We start from the raw sequence: 19051 nt of genomic DNA, 5'->3' as shown, positions 1-19051 counted from the left end.
ATGTAGAAATGATTCTCTTTTTAATAGACAATCTATATTTCGAATATAATTTCTACATCTATCTCTGTTTTTGCAATTGAATCTCATTATTATTATTATTATTATTATTATTATTATTATTATTATTATTATTTCGCATTATTGCATTGATGAGAAGAGAAGATTTGCTCCCATAATAAACATCATTTTTCTCAACTCCTACCATTCCATGGTCATGCCCTCCTTAAAGAAAGTAATGATTTTTTTAAATAAATAGAAAAGAATGATTGAAAGATTATCCTCTCTTGGATTCTCATACGCGTCAGTGGCCCCAGAGCTTGGTGGGACCCATTTGATATTCATAGTGGACGGCATGGGAAGGGCACCCCTTTTTATGGGCCGTCCAGAAAGGATCTTTTCCTAACTCTTTTTCTTTTATTTTATGGAATTTTCTTTTCGCACGGTGAGGAGAAAGAGAACAATAATTAAATTTGAGAGAAAAGAAAAGCAAACGCTCAGGTAGTCAGACGACTATTTAATATTGACACGAGGCATTTAAATTTAAAAAAAAATCAATAAGTAATATTCGCATGAGGGGCTGTAGCTAAGCGCCACGCGTCACGTAATTAATGGACACGTGGCTCTTCTGGAAACAATTGCATAATTTGCATTAGCCTAGCCAGTCCCGGACCTCCCGGTTTCCGGTTGATACTGCTTTTGGGTTGAAAAGATGGGTTGGTTGCACGGCGCCTAATTGGTCGGTTTTTTCTCATGCAGAGTTTGCCCAGTTGGAATATGGAGATGCCACGTTGTACATTTTTTTGCTGTTCTCATACTTGTCTGACGTGGCAAGCATCCGAACCCCAAAACTAAGATAAATAGAGGTGCTTCGATGCTTCAGAGCCGTCTCCATAACCCTTTTGCCATCTTTTTCTTTTCTTCTTCTACTCACCTGTGTTAGCTTCCTCTTCTCCTCAATTTAATTTCCTCCTTTCTTTTGTCCTTCTCCTCTTCTCTGTTCTCCGTTTCTGGAATATTATCAGTATCAGCTTCTTCCTTTTATTCTCTTTGTCTTCTCCTCCTCCTCCTCCTCCTTTATTCAGAGAAACAGAAATGCCTATGCCCATGGATGGTGAGAGAGAAAACCCAAAAGGAGGATCGTCTTCTTGTCAAGATTTGAACTCTGTAATGGATTCCTGCTTTCCAATCACTCTCAAGGTATATCACACTTCGCCTTCTTGGCTTCTTGTCTTCTTTCTTTTTTTCTTCTAGTCTGTTCAAAGTTTCAAATGAGTTAGGTCTCTGTGTTCTCTGATCTCTGTACAGAGCTGCGGCAATTGCAAGAAGAAGACACCCAATGTTTCCTTAACACCTGAGTCCTAGTTTAGACCTATAGAGAGGATTAGGTGTTGACTAGTTTGGCACTTATTAAGTAGTTTCCAACACGTGCTGACTTTGCTTCCTCGTTTTTTTGCAGTTTATGGACATTTGTTATCGTGTAAAGCTGGAGAGCAAGAGTAGTAGCAGAAGCAGCCATTGTAACATTGGAGGGATTAATCTCTGTGGTCCACCCAGAAAAGACAGAACCACTACAACTACCAGCGAGGAACGAACGATCCTAAATGGGATTACTGGGATGGTCTCTCCAGGAGAGATTTTAGCCATCCTCGGCCCATCCGGAAGTGGAAAATCCACGCTTCTTAATGCTCTCGCAGGTAGAATCCGTGGTCCGGGACTCACCGGAACAGTCCTCCACAACGGCCAGAGTCTCAATAAAACGTTTCACAAACGAACCGGATACGTCACCCAAGACGACGTTCTCTACCCTCACCTCACCGTCCGTGAGACGCTTGTCTTCTGCTCCTTGCTCCGATTGTCTGACTCGCTTTCCAAGACCGAGAAAATCCGGGTCGCTGAGTCGGTCATCACAGAGCTTGGACTCGGCAAATGTGAGAACACAATCATAGGTAACAGCTTCATTAGAGGAGTGTCGGGTGGGGAGAGGAAGCGAGTCAGTATCGGACATGAGATGCTGTTGAACCCGAGTTTACTACTACTGGACGAGCCCACCTCGGGCCTCGACTCAACCGGCGCTCACCGTTTGGTATCGGCATTGCAGTGTTTGGCACAGAAGGGCAAGACCATAGTGACATCCATCCACCAGCCTTCAAGCCGAGTTTTTCAGATGTTCGACTCGGTTCTGGTGTTATCTGAAGGAAGGTCTATTTACAATGGGAAGGCCTCCGAAGCCATGGATTATTTCGGGTCGATCGGTCTGTCGCCTTCTTTCCATGTCAACCCAGCCGATTTCCTGGTCGATCTCGCAAATGGTACGTATTTCAGCTTCCGCTATATATAATATACCTTTCTTCTTTATCAATACTAAGTAAGAACTATTCCAAAAGAATCCGAGTCGGGAACTTGGTGACCTGACTCGGAATATTGATTTTATGTAAAAGGTTGGTGGTGCCTGGTGCCTGGTGCTGGTGGGTGGGATTTCTGGGAAGGATGTCTATTCAAAAATGGGTCGATGGAATGAGGTTTGCGTCACGAAGGGGACTTCCAGATGTAGGTAGTTGGATTAGAATAAATATCTCCTATGGGTCCACCATATATTCCCATCCAATGATGAGATTAGCCAAGGCCAACTGGCACTTGCTGATCTGTTTTATATATATATATATTTGTTGTGTATGAATTTTCTTTTTTATGGTATATGAAGAGGGTGACCGCTCTTTACATTGAAATGGGATAATACCCATAAAGATAGATAGAACATAGAAGTCATATATATGAATAAGGCAGGGACAACTGGATCTGTTCCATTTCTCATTCGATCTCACAATCCACTTGTCACATTCTAAGAAGATGCTAGGATCTTACCCAAATATTTAAAAAGAAGATGCTAGGATAAGTAAAATGGACTCCATCTTTTGCTGGTGTTAGTGTTGTTCAGGTTGTCAATCTCCTTTATTTTATCTCAATATTTCATGGTGGACCCCAACCTTTATAACCTTGCAAATACTTGGCACCTGATAAAATCATGGCACTTTGGTGACACAAGCCCAAGTCATCTTTTCATGTATTCTTTTTTCATAAGAGATTGAGATTGAGATTGAGAGAGAGAGAGAAGAGTTCAGATATTTTATTTGTTTAGGTAGAGGTCTATGTTTATATTTTTTTTATCGCACATTAAGAAGAATCTATTAAAGGTTTCATTTCTGATTCATTTTATCAAAATTTAGAGATAAATTTTCTTTCTAATATATAGTAAAAATGTGTTAGAAGAACATAGATGATAGACTTCTACCCTGATAGATAAAAGATATCAAGACTCCAGACTCAAAAGGAAGAGAGAGGGTTGGCCACGTTGCTACCTTTGTTAAAACCAATAGTTGTGTTCTTAAGCGAAGGTAAGGATAAGGTCATTTGCATAGCACGTCTTTGTGATGTTACAAAAGTGGATGGTGGGGGACAAAGGTGATAAAAAGCTTGGGTTGGCCAAGGGGAATTACTACATACGTGTCATGCTAAGACCTTAGAGGACGTAAGCACCTATTACGTTAGCCACCCTTTCGATGAGTTACATCCTCTAGAATTCCCACCTCCCTGCAATTCCTTGTAATTTGTATTTACGATTATGACACAGGATAGTTACTTATCCAATGGTCAGAACTAAAACCCAATTAGAACCCGAATCTAACAAATACATTAAGGATTCATTAGATTCAATTCTAATGTAGTTTAGTAATATATTATCATGCAAGAGTATAAATTCTCTACACATATGGAGAGAAAATGTTCCAACTCATATGATTAGATTCTTGACATATATTTGATATTAAATTAAGATTTGAATTGAAATATTTCTTTCTCCATGTAGTAGAATATCCAAATTCCTCTTGCAATGAATATGAAGACGACTAGTTAAACTACCATTATATAAAAGCACATGCACTACTCTAACATGAATAGATGCATGGTATGATCTGTTCCATCAATCATGTTTCTTGCATTCTAAATTTAATGGGTTTCTTAGCCCCAAATGTAGACTTTGAATATCATCCATCCATTCGTGTGGAACCCTTTTTACCAAAAGAATAAAATAACACATTAAAATTCAACAAAAAAATATTTAAAAATTGATAAAAGTAATAATTTTAAATCTCATCATTCCACTAATTTAAGAAATTGCCCTTTATATTGCTTTTAAATTTGAGATTGCTTTTAGTTGGTTTAAGCTTTAAGGAAATGAACACATTTGAGTCACGATAAGTGTGGCCAATTTTCATTCTACTTCTACCCCCACATAAATAGTAACAACTAGAGCATCTTAGAACACGTATAATTATCAATTAACCTTTCTTTTTTCACATATCTCATTCTCATAAAGTTAATTTGACCATTGCTTAGCTAACGTGTCAAGATTGTTTTACTTGCACTGATTGATTCAAAAGAAAGAGAATCCTATTGGTTGCATGGTAAAAATTGAGTTGCCAATCATTTGACTAATGAGACATTTAGTTAGTTAGCATTTACAATAATTAATTTCTCTTAGAAGTTTATTGATGCAGACCCCCTAGCTTCATTGATTTGAATCTTAATTAATTTGTCCCCTAAGCAACTTTCTCTATGTCACTTTCCATGTTGCATGAGTTCTCTTAGATATCTATAGCTTTTGGTGGGAGTAGAATTTGATGATTGTCGTTTTAACTTAAAATGGGTACAAGATGAGAAAAAGGGGAAAAAGCTATTTAGCTACCATTGAGGAATTTCTTCAAACACCATGATGGTAATGTAGTAAAGCTGAGTGTGACCTCAGAGATTGCGTAGGAAAGCATCTTATCCATGAAGAATAGAGAAGATTAATTAAGTGCATGTGGTGGCGCATTGCGGCAACACTTTTATTGTGGTATGAGTCATGGGTGATGATGGATTTAGTGCTTCTGAAATTGGAAAAGATGGGGAAGAAAGGGTTAGGCAGAAGCCGACAGCAAGTCTTCTTCTTTGATTTTTCATGGAAACTTTATTATCTTTCTTTAGATTTCCGTGCCATGAAACGTGAATGGAATAATATTTTCCCATTAAGCCATCACCTTCTATGAGTAGAGAAGGCTACTTACTATCTTTTTCTTTATCTTTTCCAATCACTTATGGGTGCAACATGCTAAACCTAAGATCTCCCTTTTGACTGATTAAGGCCTTAACTAGTGGTGGTTAAGCTTTTTCCATGGAGTTGATTATCTAGATTAGGCCATCACCCATTGGGTTTGCACCATGTGTATCCATGATGATATGTTTTGAACTTCTTTCATATTTTATGACTTTACAGTCATAGCTTACAATGTTTTTCATTGGTTGTCAGTGGATGATCATCTCTCCAGTGGGTTATGAACTCTAGCTGGGTGGCAATTACTTGGCAAAGTGAGATTAGATGCTCAGTTATGTCCATATTAAGAAAAACTGAGTGCTATTACTTTAAATGTCTTTGTTTAAAACTAGGGCATCTGTTACAATTCAGTTTCAAGATGAGTTGCTTGTGATGCAAAGGGTTTTTCTCTTGCTGTTGATCTCTGATAGTGCTGCCCTGTGTCAGTGTTCACATTTGTTTACTTGTCATTATCAGAGTTGTGATCTCATAATCAACATTATGCTGGGAAAATACAGATACTAATATACACAGTGCAATACATTGCAGGAGTTTTCCAAGATGGCACGTGTGAGACAGATAAACCAAACTTGAAACAAACTCTGATCTCCTCATACAACACTTTGTTAGGCCCCAAGGTGAAAGCAGCCTGCCTTGATCCTAGCCCCAGCATGACAAATGGAGAGAAAACCGAAAGGGCCTTTGAGATCCATGGATCAAAGTCACCAAACAAAGAAGCAACACAAAGAATCTGTTGTAGCAGCAACAGTAATTGGTTTAATCAATTTAGTATCCTCCTCCAGAGAAGCCTAAAAGAGAGGAAGTATGAATCATTCAACTCACTAAAGGTTTTCCAAGTCCTAATAGCTGCAATATTAGCTGGAGGCATGTGGTGGCATTCGGATTTTCGCGACATTCAAGACCGTCTGGGTCTCCTGTTTTTCATTGCCATCTTCTGGGGTGTACTCCCGGCGTATAACTCTGTTTTCACATTCCCTCAAGAACGTGCCATCTTCATGAAGGAGCGGTCCTCGGGTATGTACACACTATCTTCTTACTTCATGGCAAGAGTTGTGGGAGATATCCCTATGGAGCTCATTTTGCCTATGGTATTCACCACCATTGCTTATTGGATGACTGGGTTGAAGCCTGAGCTAGGAGCATTCCTTTCGACGTTGGCAGTGTTGCTAGGTTATGTACTGGTGGCTCAGGGGGTGGGTCTTGCACTTGGTGCAATCCTCATGGATGCCAAACAGGCCTCCACGGTTGTCACAGTCACAATGCTGGCTTTTGTGCTCACAGGAGGCTTTTATGTGCACAACCTGCCAGCTTGCATGACCTGGATCAAGTATACTTCAATTACATTCTACTGCTATAGGCTTTTGATCTATGTTCAGTATGGAGACGGCCACTCAATCTGGTTCCTATTGGGTTGCTCCCAAGGCAGCAACAGGTACAGCTTAAGTTGCAGATGTGTGGAGAAGGATTTAGAAGGACAAATCCATCCAATGGTGAGCATTGGCATATTGGTTTTCATGCTTGTGGGGTACCGGTTGATCGCATACATTGCATTGAGGCGTATCAAAATCTGAAACAGTGGCAATGATGAAGTTCTCACAAATGCTTCTTCCTAGGGCTATTGAGGAAATCTTGCAAGTTGCTGCCTGGTGATGCAATTTTCTGATAATGGATTTTCCTTTCATTTTGGTTCACGTTGTTACTCACAGTAGCAATTGCAGCTCGGGTATCATCAGGAAAGACAAAAAAAAAGTGTTGTCATCCACTGTTATTTGAATATATGGTAACCCAGAGGGTGCAGGTTTCTCAACCATTTCCTTACAACCCAAATTTAGATGCAACAAGAAGTGTAAACCAATTGATTGAGATAAAAAATCCAGTCTTTGGTGCAGCTTTCTAGCCATTTCTTAAAGCCCAAGCTTCATATTAAATATGACTATGAATAAAATTAATTGAAGATCAGGGATCCGTTCAGCTAGCCAATCTTATTTAGTTGGGACAAAGAAGAATTATTGTTGTTTTCATTGTAAGGTTGTGTTAACAGTAACAAGAGACCGTTAAAAAAAAATGTTTGATCAGAAGCAAAAATTTCAATGTGAAGCTACATTTTCTTCGTATGCTGAATTCTTGTGAACAAAGGCTCTACTATGTTATGGTTCTGATTAGAAGCAAAAATTTCAACTACAGTTGCATTTTTCCTGTGTATGTTGAACACTTATTCCTCATTTTCTTTTTCTTTGTTGTTCTTCAGGACCTGAGCAGCCCTTAGAAATTTTATTAAGCCATGGACGTTCTATTCAAATAGAGGGACACATGTATCTAACCTAGCCCCTCCAGGGAAACCCCAAACAGCAAAACAGTAAACTCATCACAAATATATAAATATTAAATGGGATTGAATTCCTTGTCCAAATACTTTTTCTAAGGTGCAAAGTAGTAGCTAAGGTATTTTCCCTTCTGTAAATGTGACTCTCTTTTTTAGGAGATAAATCTTATCTCCTTTCAAACCTCACCTCCAGTGACAATGCTTAACATGTTTGCAGCAATCACAAACACCAAATGTTCTGAAACAATTCACACCACAACACCATAAAGAGTAAATGATAGATGAGAACAGAAAAATATATTTTCAGTCAGTAGAAAGCCTATATCCATAAACATACATCAACTATAATGTCAAACAAAAGTGATTTCTGCTTACCTATAGATGAAAATTTTCAGCATCATTTTCTTTTGTTACACACAGATGGGAGCCTCTGATCAGCTAAACAAACAGGGTATGTGCAAGGCACTTTATAGCTTAAAAGGGTAGGAGAATATGCCAACTGAAATATTATTTAAGATTCACAATATAGATGAGCTGGAAGTCGAGGCTCGGCAATGGCAACAAGTGGTATCTTTTTGGGTGTTGAGAGACCATAAACTTCTTCCATGTCCAAGTCGTTAGGTTGCATTCCATCTGGCAATTTCCACAGGAACCCATGAATAATGTTAGCCAAGTATAGCTGAATGTTCTTCAACCCAAGGGCATAGCCAGGGCAGATTCTCCTTCCTGATCCAAATGGCAATAGCTCGAAATCATGTCCCTTCACATCAATCACATTCCCAATGAACCTCTCAGGACGGAATTCTTCCGGTGCATCCCACAGTGTAGGGTCCCTCCCTATGGTCCACGTACTGACATGTACCCTAGTTCCTGCTTGAATGGCATATCCAGCAACCTCGCAATCTTCTTGAGCCAGGTGAGGTGTTAGCAGCGGTGACACTGGGTGCAACCTCATTGATTCTTTCATTATAGCATCGATGTATGGTAGGTGTGGGATGTCTTCCTCTGTAACCAATCTTTCACTTCCAACCACACTGTTTAACTCTTCTGTTGCTCTTTTCAAGGCCTCTGGATTTTTCAAGAGATCGCATAGAATCCACTCCACTGAGACTACAGAGCTCTCAGTGCCACCTGCTAGTAGTTCCTGAAGATAGATTCACGAAAACGATTCATTGCTATATGTCTATGTAACTGCTATGACAATATTGGGCAAGGGCATATCCTGAGTTGGCTTTTGTGCAAAGTTCACTTAAATTCAATGTAGGTCTTGGGCTTGGGAACAAGAAAAATTAAGCCACCTCTCTATGAGTAACGATTATTTGTGCAGTGCAAGTTTGGCATTGAAGATCCAAATCTGTCCTCCCCTGCCTTGAATCCAAACAGGGTCTAAGCTCAAAATTCTAGCCCTGAGAACAGGTTAAGGTTAGGCGAAGATGATGTAGGGTTTAGGTCAAAATTGAGTGCTTGACAAGATCCGAATGACCAGTGTTTAATGTCTGACCTGACCTGGCCCAGCCAAGCAAGATCAGAATCAAAATCTGGCTAGGTTATTTAGCATCATCATCCTGTTGCAACCCTATACACCACATTGTTATCAAGAAGAAAAAAATTACAAATGTCAAATTGAGAGGAAATCCCAATGCTGGCAGGATGAAAAGAAATCTGCACGCCACACTAATGGATTTCCTAATCTACAACTACTCTTAGGTCTTGTATAAGAAGAGAAGATGCAATGGGGGGGGGAATAAGGCAAATATAGGAACGAGAATACATACCACAAAAGGGCAAACCGGAACCTCGAGAGGTATTGAGATACCAACCGAGAAACCCACTTGTCAAGAACAGAAACAAACACAATGAGGAAAAGTCATAGAATACAACCCACCACCGGAGGAACGGATCACACCTCACAATCTCACACCACAACCGAACCAGGGGATTGAGGCACGGCGAATATCCAAGGCACGATGAACCCACAATAATTGAATCTAATAAATCCAAAAATAAATTTTGAGAAAGAGGAGAGACAAATGGGAGAATATTTAAGAATTTATGACATCAAGGAAACCCATGGATAACTAATTGTCACATGTCTCAATCCCATATAGGAATTATAGGGAATTGTACGTGGTGAGAATTGTAGAGGATGTGAACCCAGGTAACCACCAGCCCATCTCATTTTACAGCGCCCGTGAGTCTGGACCACACCATTGATGGTGTGAGATTGGGCACGGTGGTTGCGAATGGTAAGGGAGGTTTCAATTTTTTTTGTTAAACAAGTGACTTTTTTCTACTCCTAAGTTAAAACTTTAAACCCTTAACTTAAAGCTCAGAAAACATTTAAAAGAAAATCAAGCTCACAACACATACCAGCGTTATCCCCTTAAGAGCCGTTCTATCGAGCTTTACTTCTTGATTAGGATCATCAGCCAACCGCAGCAAGATATCCACCATATCCTCCTCTCCCAAGTCCTCCATGCTTCTCCTCTTGATCTCGTGCTCACTGATCACTTGTTCAAGAAACCCATCAAATCTCTTACCCAACGCCTTCATTTGCTTCACATAACCCTTCAAATCCAAGAAACCCAACCAAGGAAAACAATCCCCAGGATCCATAACTCCATTCAAGAAGAATAATTCCTCAAACATCGCCTTGAACTCCTCCAACGCTGCTAAGGACTCCCCGGAGTACTTCCTTCCAATTACAATTCGACTTATAAAACTCAGATTAGCATTCCAAATGTGGGTTTTCACAGTGATCTCTTTGCCGGAAGAGGAATAAATCTTGTTGAGAAGAAATCCTATTTCATCGGTTTGAATTTTACCGTACAATTCAAGACGCTTGGGATTGAAAAGCTCTGCAAGGTAGATCTTCCGGAGAAACCGCCAGAAGGGACCGTAAGCGGACCACGTCATGGAAGTGTAGTTGAACGTGGTATACTTGCCTGCTGCTGTTCTGGGTCGAGAAGCAAAGTTATGATCATGGATTTTGAGAACTTGTTTAGCCATGGCGACAGAGGAGGCGATGACGACAGGTATTGGACCGAAACGGATTTGGATTAAGGGGCCGTATTGTTGGGAGAGAGAGTGAATGGAACGGTGGGGGAGAGGGCCTATGAGGTTCAGGTTTCCAATTATCGGCCATGGTTTAGGGCCTGGTGGAGGGTTTGGTCGCCGCCGCCGCCGCAGATGGGCTGAGAAGAAGAAGAAGAAGAAGAACAGCCCTGCAAGTAAGGCTGATATCAACAGAGGCCATGAAGGAGCAACAATGTCCATTGGAGGCTGTGAGTTCTGTGAGTGTCAAAGCAGTTTTATCACTAATATATTCTTTCATTTCTTACCTCCATTTTAAATGTCTGACATGTCTCCTGACATCACGTTTGAAGTCTACTTACATTACATGTCTCTATTTTATTATTTTTTAAATTTAATTATTAACCATTTGATATGACTTACCGAATGAATTTCAATCTTTGATGTAATATTGTGACACATGTCATACGTTTGACATGGACTGGATAAAATTTTATTTTTGCTCGGCTCAGTCGTGCTCAACATTCTTTTAGTCAAACCTCTTGATATGAACTTAACATTTGTGGAGAAGCTTCTAAATGGTATTTAGGATGGCCTGAGAAATTCGTTTATGTGATTTATTTTCTGTGGAACTAGAGAAATAAAGATGTGCATGATATCAATTATGTCCGGCCTAAAAATGGGAAATTAATAATAGAGGATTACTTCACCACAATAAAGGAATCATGGAAATCCTGCAATGCGAAAATACAGAAACCACCATGTATTACAAAGAAGTGTAATAGGTCTAAACCACCAAAGGGTTGTTTTAAATGCAATACCGACTTTACCAAAAAAAAAAAATGCAATACCGACACCACCATTATCAAATAAGGTCAAATTGCTCAAGTGGGAGGAGTTATTAGAGACCATAGTGGAGCTTTCCGAGGCAGATTCACAAAAAAAGTACAATGTAATGAAGTTATAGAAGCTGAATTTTTTGCATTGAACAACTGATTGGACATTACTCTCAATATGGGGTATGGCCTATTGAAATGGAATCCGACTCCACCAAGTTATCCACTTATCCTACTTTTTCATCATTTTTCAAAAATTCAAGGAAAGTTTGGGAACATTATTAATGACATTGGATCAAAGATTCATATCAAATAGACAATGTCCGTTTCACCCACTAGACGGGAAAGAAACCAAATAACCGATTGGTGTTCAAGCCTTTAAGGATATTCTGTGATGAAATGGAAATCCTAAAAATCCTATCAAAATAAAGAGAATTCTATAAAATAATAATAATAATAAATAAATACAGAAAATAAAAATAGTGATATCTTTTAGTTTTTGTTATTTTTTTCCCACTTTGACGTTACCAATTTGAAGAAGTTCTTACTTCTTGCTTCCAATAGATTTTTATTTTATTATTTTTTAATTTAACATTATCAATTCTTGTATGTTCTTATTCTTAATATGTTTTCATTTATGTACTTTCTCATTTGGCCTTACCAATTTTAAGAAATTCCTAATATTGATATATTTTGTTTTTTTTAATCCAATATGATAAGAATATAAGTGTAATATTGATATTTCATACGTTTTTTTTTTCTCTAAGGAGGAAAACTTTTTTTATTATTATTTCTTAATTCTATAAAGGCAAAATAGACATTAAGCATCTAATCATAATCGTCTTTGTTATATTAAATAGTAATTTCATATAGAATAAAGTTATTTTAGTAATTAAGATATAATAAGAGGAGAGCAATAGTAATTATCCTTTGCAAATCAAAAAAAAAAAATTATCCCTTTTTTTTTTAGGTGAAAAGGTAAGTTCAAAGTTCACATAAAGTAATCGTTACAAGATTAATGAGTGATAATTAAATTTATTGACACTCCCCTATACTATAGTTTAATTATTAATTTATTTCTTATACTTTTTAAAATTATTAATCTGGTCTTAAACTTTACTTGAAATTATTAATGCCCCTGGTGCTATCATTAGTTAATTGATGATGTGGAATAATTGTATTTTTTAAAAACCCTAAAATAACCTTGAGATTTGTTATTATTTAAGGATAACTATTTATGCCCCTTGTATGACTTTAATTACTAATTGGATCCAATTTTATGAAATTATTATTGTCCCACTCATTCTAATGGTTTTTAAAAATTGTTCAGTAAGTTCTACAATGTTCATTTTACTATTCTCTAAACTTAAGATACCAAACATTGATATTAAATTTATTTAGAAAAATCATATGGAATGTCAAATTTGTCCTTATAATCTAAGTCATTTTGGATTTATAAGACTCGGATTCTAATGAAATTATGTCAATTGTAAAGGATAAATTAGACATAACAAATTTTAAGATTTTCAAAAATTACAAAGATGCCACGTCATCAATTAGCTGATGACTCTTAACAGCAAATGACATTAGTAATTTTACGCAAAGTGTAGAGTCTATTAGTAACGTAAAAAAGTATTGAGGACAAGACAGTAATTAAACTATAATACAAGGAAAAGAAGCATCTAAAGGGCAATAGCAACATTATATATCTAACCTTAATAGCCTCTTAACATTATTATAAATGATAAAAAAAAAAAAAAAAAAAGAAGAAGAAGAAGAAGAAGAAGAAGATATATAAAGTAAATATCCCTATAATTTATATATAAAGTAGGGCTTCCTCCTTAGCCACGAAAGCATTCCCAACTCTTGATCTGATACCATGAAGCATTGGTCTTTTGTGTCTTTTGTCAACCGAGCAATCCCTCGATATTAATAATTGTACTTGTATATGTAAATGATTAGACAATAAGGGCATCAATTAGGTACGGTACCAGTAATTCAATATGGTACGGTACTCTCTGGTAATTCGGTACGATAGCGTACCGAATTTCAAACCCTCATACCAAAACTGTACCGTACCAAATTTATACAGCACTGTATGGAAACGATATTTTAAAAAACGATACGATTCAGTATATTGTATGGTATAATTTTGGTATAAAAAAACTCATTCTTCTAATCTTATTCACTTTCAAGTTACAACCTAAGAGTGTTTATGGTATTGGTAGTGTAATATTGTCTTTTAGTTAATATTTTAACTGTTCAGATTCACATATATGAAGAAGAAGAACAATATACTTATATTCTTCATATAATATACATTAAATCTAAGTTTTCTTAATTTGAAGTCTATTTTTCTTTTTCTCTTAACAATTAGGTCCAATCCAGGAAAAATGTCAAGATGGATTGAATTTTAAATTGGGCCTAACCCATGAGTAATGTCAAGATGGACTGAGCCTTAAATTGAACCCAACCCAACCTAGATACACCGATGTCTAATTCAATACGGTATTCAGTACATACCAACAGTATGCTACCTAAATCCGAAACTATACAATACAGAATTTCAAAAAAGGGTTTTGATATAATATATACTGAATTTGAAAATGGTACAATATGGTACAGTTTGGTACAGTAAAACAACATCCATAGACAATTGACACCCTTAATTGAATAGATATAATGGGAGAACACCAAATATCCCTATAATTTATATATAAAGTAAGACTTCGTCTTTGGCCACGAAAGTTTTCAAACTGTTAACCTCATAATATGAAGGATTAGTCCTCTGCCACCAGACACGATGAAGCTCATAATGGTATCGCAACTCAACAAGCCCTCTTTTCTAGGAATAGTAGTCTTTTACCTCTATGTCTTATATGTGCTTCACATGTGGAAACTACTATTCATGCATTATTACATTGTGAGTTTGGAAAAGCTTGTTGGAGAGCTTCTCCCCTTAGAATTGACACAAATGAATTTGTAGGTAACTCTATTCATGAGTGGTTGAATTTTTTGGATGCAAAATTTGGAGATTTTAGGCATTTTGAACATGTGCATACGATCAGAAATATACTTTGTTGGGTTATTTAATATGCAAGAAATGAATTTTTATTTAGTGGTAAGAGTGTTTCACTTTCTAATACTATGACTTGGATGAATAGGTTACTCAGCGAAGTTGAATGGGTGCAAGATCATACTTCTTTCCAGGGTCTAATCGATAGTGTGGACATCTCACCAAGCAACAATAGTGCTTTAGCTACAAATTTTTCACCACCTCAAACCTATTTCAAGGTTTTCTTAGCTGTTTCGTGGGACAAATCTTCAAGGCATTCAGGGAAGAGCAACATTGTTTGGAGTCCTACAGGACATTTTGTTCTTGCAAATACTACTTTTGGGTTTGGTTTTTCAGCTCTTGTAGCAGAATTAAAAGCAATTAGAGACGCTATATTAATTATTTGTAATTTGCGTATTAACCAGGTTATAATCTTTTCAGATTGCCTCATAGCCGTAAAGGCCTTAAATGGCCAGGTCCAGTCTCTCGACTGGCCCAAGTCATGGCTTAGTCTAGGAAATTTTGAGGCTCTTTATTAGTTTAGTTTATGTAAGTTTTCGCTTTGTCCATAGATCTTGTAACTCTCTTGTTGATTTCTTAGCCCATTGCTCAAAGAAGTTTCAGCTTAATCATGTCTAGTGGGCATCCCATCATGTTTTGTGAACACTAATCTCCTTTCCCCTAGCATTAGCCAGGAGAGTTTAACATAAGTTATTATTTGTTTAAAAAAATAAAAAATAACTGACTTGTATGAATGACGTATGTGGGTAGACAGGTGTAAATCCCTATTCTGGCGCGAAGAATCCGATGTGTTTGTTATTTGCAAAACTGATTCCTTAGGCCCTAAGGTGGGAAGGTGTCGGTTTTAGGCTTTTATTGCCTTTTTTAGGGAAAGGAAAGGGAATAGTCTTAAGGAATAGTCGTAAGAGTATGAGATCATCATCATCATCTTCTGTTGTTCTGGTGGTGTTTGTGTTGTTTTTGTGTTCGATGTTAATGGCGGAGAAAGGCGTTTCAGGAGCGGGAGACTCGTCGTCGAATGCTGCAGCAGTTCATATAGTCTATACTGAGCAGCCCGTGGGAGATGAGCCCGAGGTCTTTCACCTCAAAACCCTTTCTACCGTTCTCGGCAGGTTCGATTTCTCCTCTTGCTCTCTTTTTCTCTAGGGTTTTCTATTCTTAATTCCAACGCATATCTTGATGGTGTATCTCTTGATGGTGTAGCGAGGAAGCAGCGAAGGATTCTCTGATTTACGTTTACAAGAACGCTGCAACTGGATTTTCCGCTAAGCTCACCCCCGAACAGGTCGCTGAACTCTCAAGTATGTTAACTCCCTTTCTGCCTCTCTCTGTGTCTCTTTTTTTTTTTCCTTACATTAATAACTACTCATTTCTGATTCATTTGATGAGATTCTTTCCTCCTCTGTGTCTGTGTTTTCTTTTTTAGGGTTCTGGGGTGTTAAGTGGGGTTCCGATTGACAATCAAAAAAGTGAATTAGGTAGTCTGAAGTTTGCAATATCTGTTGATGCTAACCCATTGAGGAGGGTATGGAATTCATGAAAAGAACCCTCCTTTCCTATTTATCCATTTTTTGATTGAGTTTAGGTCCTATTTGGTTACTAGCGATTTGAAATGAAATGAAATGAAATTCAAATCTATCAATTTCAAATCTATGGATTCATGGTTAAAAAATTTAACTGTTTGGTTAGCCTCAACTGCATTGAAGGTAGTTGAGTTGTGTCGGGTTATTCCACTTGAATCTACAAATTTCATTCATTTTATACTTAGGGAGAAATCCATGGATTTCAACCAATACCCAAGAATGCCTTAATTCATGTTTTTAGGCAGAAGAGTGAAGTTCCTAGATTTCATGAATCTAGAGATGTTTTACAACCAAACGTGTATAAATCGGGGATTTGAAATCCTTGGATTCAGATAACAAAACAGGCCCTTAGGGAATCTCGACAGATATAAGTAAGGGGGAAAATGTTGTTGTGTACTTACTTGAAAAATAGTATTTTTTGATTGGATTAGATGAACGAGTACCTGGTTTAGGTCCTCATTATTAAGTAGGTAGGTAGCATTTGATTGCTAAGGTTGTTATACTTTGGTTGTTCTAATGATATTTCACCAGATAATAATACTCAAGTATTGAAATTCTATTAAGCTTTCTCTGGTCAATGACCGTCAATCTAATGCATGTCAAAAGTTTTGTTAGGGCTTTATCTTCTGTTGAATGATATGTTCAAGTTTATGGTATTTAACCCTCTCCTTTAGTTAATTCCTCTTTATTTTATTTATTTTTCTCCATCGTATCACTTGTTGGTCATTGATCATCGAATTGGATCTGACTACCTTTTATTCAAGTTTCCTTTGTTGTATTCCTTATACAATCAATGAATATAAGAATCATCAATGAGATTATTCAAGTCTGAATATGGGTGATAACCAATAACAACTTCCAAACATGGAACTCAAATGCTATTCCTACGTACTCAGAAGAAATAATGATTAAATCGATTCATTCCAACCCTGTTGGTACAAAAAACCAATGGACAAGTTCCTTCTGGGTTGATGCTCAAAGCCGATCATGCTGATCCAACTAGCTAAGTGATGCTGCATCAAATTATTACTAAACCCACCAATTTATTGCAACTTCAACATGGTTGGCTGGATTTTTGTCTTATTGTGGTACACTGTCCTCTCTGGAGATGAGCAAGACCATGTGTAGGTGGAAAGCAGCATTGGTGCACTGTTGTTAGCTCTGTTCGACTGGCGTGGCAGGATCCTGAATAAGCATTTACTTCCTAGAGTAATGGATTGTGCTTAATTGTGTCAAATGATATGTTCAGTATTTTGGTCCCATCTCTTTGGCCCAAAGTCATTCATATCATGTTCCAGATCAGTAACTGGAAATCTGCAACCACTTCCTTGAGGGTCTAACCATCAATTTAAGCACGCACTTAGGTTGCTTTGGTGTCATGTTCATGCCACACATACAGTTTGGCTATATTGAGCATCTCTCTTATTTTCATCAAGACTTAGAAAGCTTGACGCAGCTTCATGAGTGCTGCTGGAGTGCTTACCTCAACATTGGTGGGTTATTATTTGGCATGCATAATGCGGAGTTGCATATGAAAATGTTAGTAGATGGATTGTGTTGTGCTTGGTATGAAACTGAAGTTAGGAAAATGTTGCTCTAATTCCTTAAATGCAGTATTTAATTTGTTCCACGATTTCTATCCTTTGTGGAGATTCTAGTTAACTAAAATAACCATGTTTTGGCAGAGCAACCAGGTGTTCTTCAGGTGGTGCCAAGTAAGACATACCAGCTTCATTCTGGAGGAGGAGGACTTGGTAGGCTACATGTATAGTTCAATCGGGAGTATTTGTATGGGCACTGGCAGTTATATCATAATCTAAACTTGCGTGTATAGTTAGTTAATCATGCTGCTAGTTAATGCTGTTATCTGAACTCCATAATAAGTTCTTTTCTTGGGGTTAGAACTCCATAATAAGGTTGCACCACTGATTAGAATGTTTGTACTGGACATCATAATAAAGGTTTGATCATGAAAAGAGATAAGTGTACATGTCAAGTATGGAATTGCTCCAAACCTCTCACTTGTTTTGCTAATACCATCATTTGGGCGAGCCTGCGTGTCCATCCTAGCTAGGTGTGGTGGCGGTGTCATAACAGGGTTGGATGGTCATAACAATAGTTATGGCTGTTGGAGAAATTCGAGGTGTTCCACAGTTTAATGGAAGCAAGAATCTTAGAGAAGTGAGATTGAGAAGCTCCATGCGGGGTGAATTATACTATTTCAGGAGATTATGTTAGCCAAAGGTTGGAAATGGACACAGGGTTCTGGAATACCGAATAAGGGTTTTCAGTCCATGAGACCAGTTTGCCCCCTAAAATTGATGGTGATGGTTTCTTCTTCTCCACTTCTGTTGATTGTTTTTGGTTCTAGCTAGGGAATCCCTAAAAGAGGAAATGTCTGGCAGTGTGGCAACCCTCTTCCTATCCATTTATCAATGCAGGCCTTGTGAAATATATGATCACATAGGAGCTTTCTGATCGTCTCTCCCTTTCCAATCTTGCACAAGCACTTGACACTGCACTTGCACCTTACACCCTTCGCTCTGACCCCTGGTAGTGCTGCTTCATGTTGCTGCATGATTGGGTTGAACTGATCGAGTGAGCTCCTGCCTTCTGCCACCACATCTTTAGAAACAGAAGTCTCGTAAGGGTTTCCATTGGAAAGAAAATGGCGTAGGGAAGGGCATCGCAAGAGTACTAGAGATGTGATGGTACCTATCACCCTTGCATAACATTGGACGTTTCTTAGTAGAACGGGATGTGTTTATTTATTCAGCGCGTTTGGAAATGTAACAGATCGTAGCAAATCTGGAATGCATTTGGAAATGTAACAGATAAAGCTTATGGTCTTATACTTAAAAGAATTGCAAATGTGATATGCATCTTTTATCATGATTAACCCCCGTGTTATATCAAAGATGAGCTTGTGGGATTACTACCGGCTTTGATAGACTATACTAGACTTCTGGTAGGGCTACACTAACAAAGCCAATACTTGCACTGGTAGTTCACAGGGTCAATGCTTCTATAGATTCAACTAGAAATCCGTAC

At 37.8% G+C, this 19051-nt stretch overlaps 3 protein-coding genes across 3 annotated transcripts; 2 read left to right on the top strand and 1 right to left on the bottom strand.

Moving 5' to 3' along the window:
• The first annotated feature begins 910 nt into the window (after positions 1 to 910).
• Positions 911 to 7501, top strand: LOC149021308 (ABC transporter G family member 25-like). Its single transcript, XM_089149563.1, has 3 exons — positions 911 to 1197; positions 1457 to 2309; positions 5678 to 7501. The coding sequence occupies exons 1-3, from the start codon at positions 1093 to 1095 to the stop codon at positions 6718 to 6720; spliced, it is 2001 nt and encodes a 666-aa protein (XP_089005689.1). The 5' UTR covers positions 911 to 1092; the 3' UTR covers positions 6721 to 7501.
• Positions 7502 to 7587: 86 nt separating this feature from the next.
• On the bottom strand, positions 7588 to 10807 carry LOC149021307 (trimethyltridecatetraene synthase-like). Its single transcript, XM_089149564.1, has 2 exons — positions 9843 to 10807; positions 7588 to 8616 (listed from the first exon to the last, which is right to left on the bottom strand). Exons 1-2 carry the CDS (start codon positions 10746 to 10748, stop codon positions 7984 to 7986), a joined length of 1539 nt encoding a protein of 512 aa, XP_089005690.1. The 5' UTR covers positions 10749 to 10807; the 3' UTR covers positions 7588 to 7983.
• A 4406-nt stretch (positions 10808 to 15213) lies between these two features.
• Positions 15214 to 18063, top strand: LOC149021306 (subtilisin-like protease SBT3.17). The gene is made up of 3 exons (XM_089149562.1): positions 15214 to 15529; positions 15621 to 15718; positions 17686 to 18063. The coding sequence occupies exons 1-3, from the start codon at positions 15327 to 15329 to the stop codon at positions 17769 to 17771; spliced, it is 387 nt and encodes a 128-aa protein (XP_089005688.1). The 5' UTR covers positions 15214 to 15326; the 3' UTR covers positions 17772 to 18063.
• The last annotated feature ends 988 nt before the right edge of the window (positions 18064 to 19051 follow it).

The sequence above is a fragment of the Hakea prostrata genome, chromosome 3 (genome assembly GCF_041222555.1).
Source record: "Hakea prostrata isolate BN-2017 chromosome 3, UWA_Hpros_2, whole genome shotgun sequence".
NCBI lineage: Eukaryota > Viridiplantae > Streptophyta > Magnoliopsida > Proteales > Proteaceae > Hakea > Hakea prostrata.
Note: the sequence above shows the minus strand (reverse complement) of the source record. Positions and strands in the feature narration are given on the sequence as shown.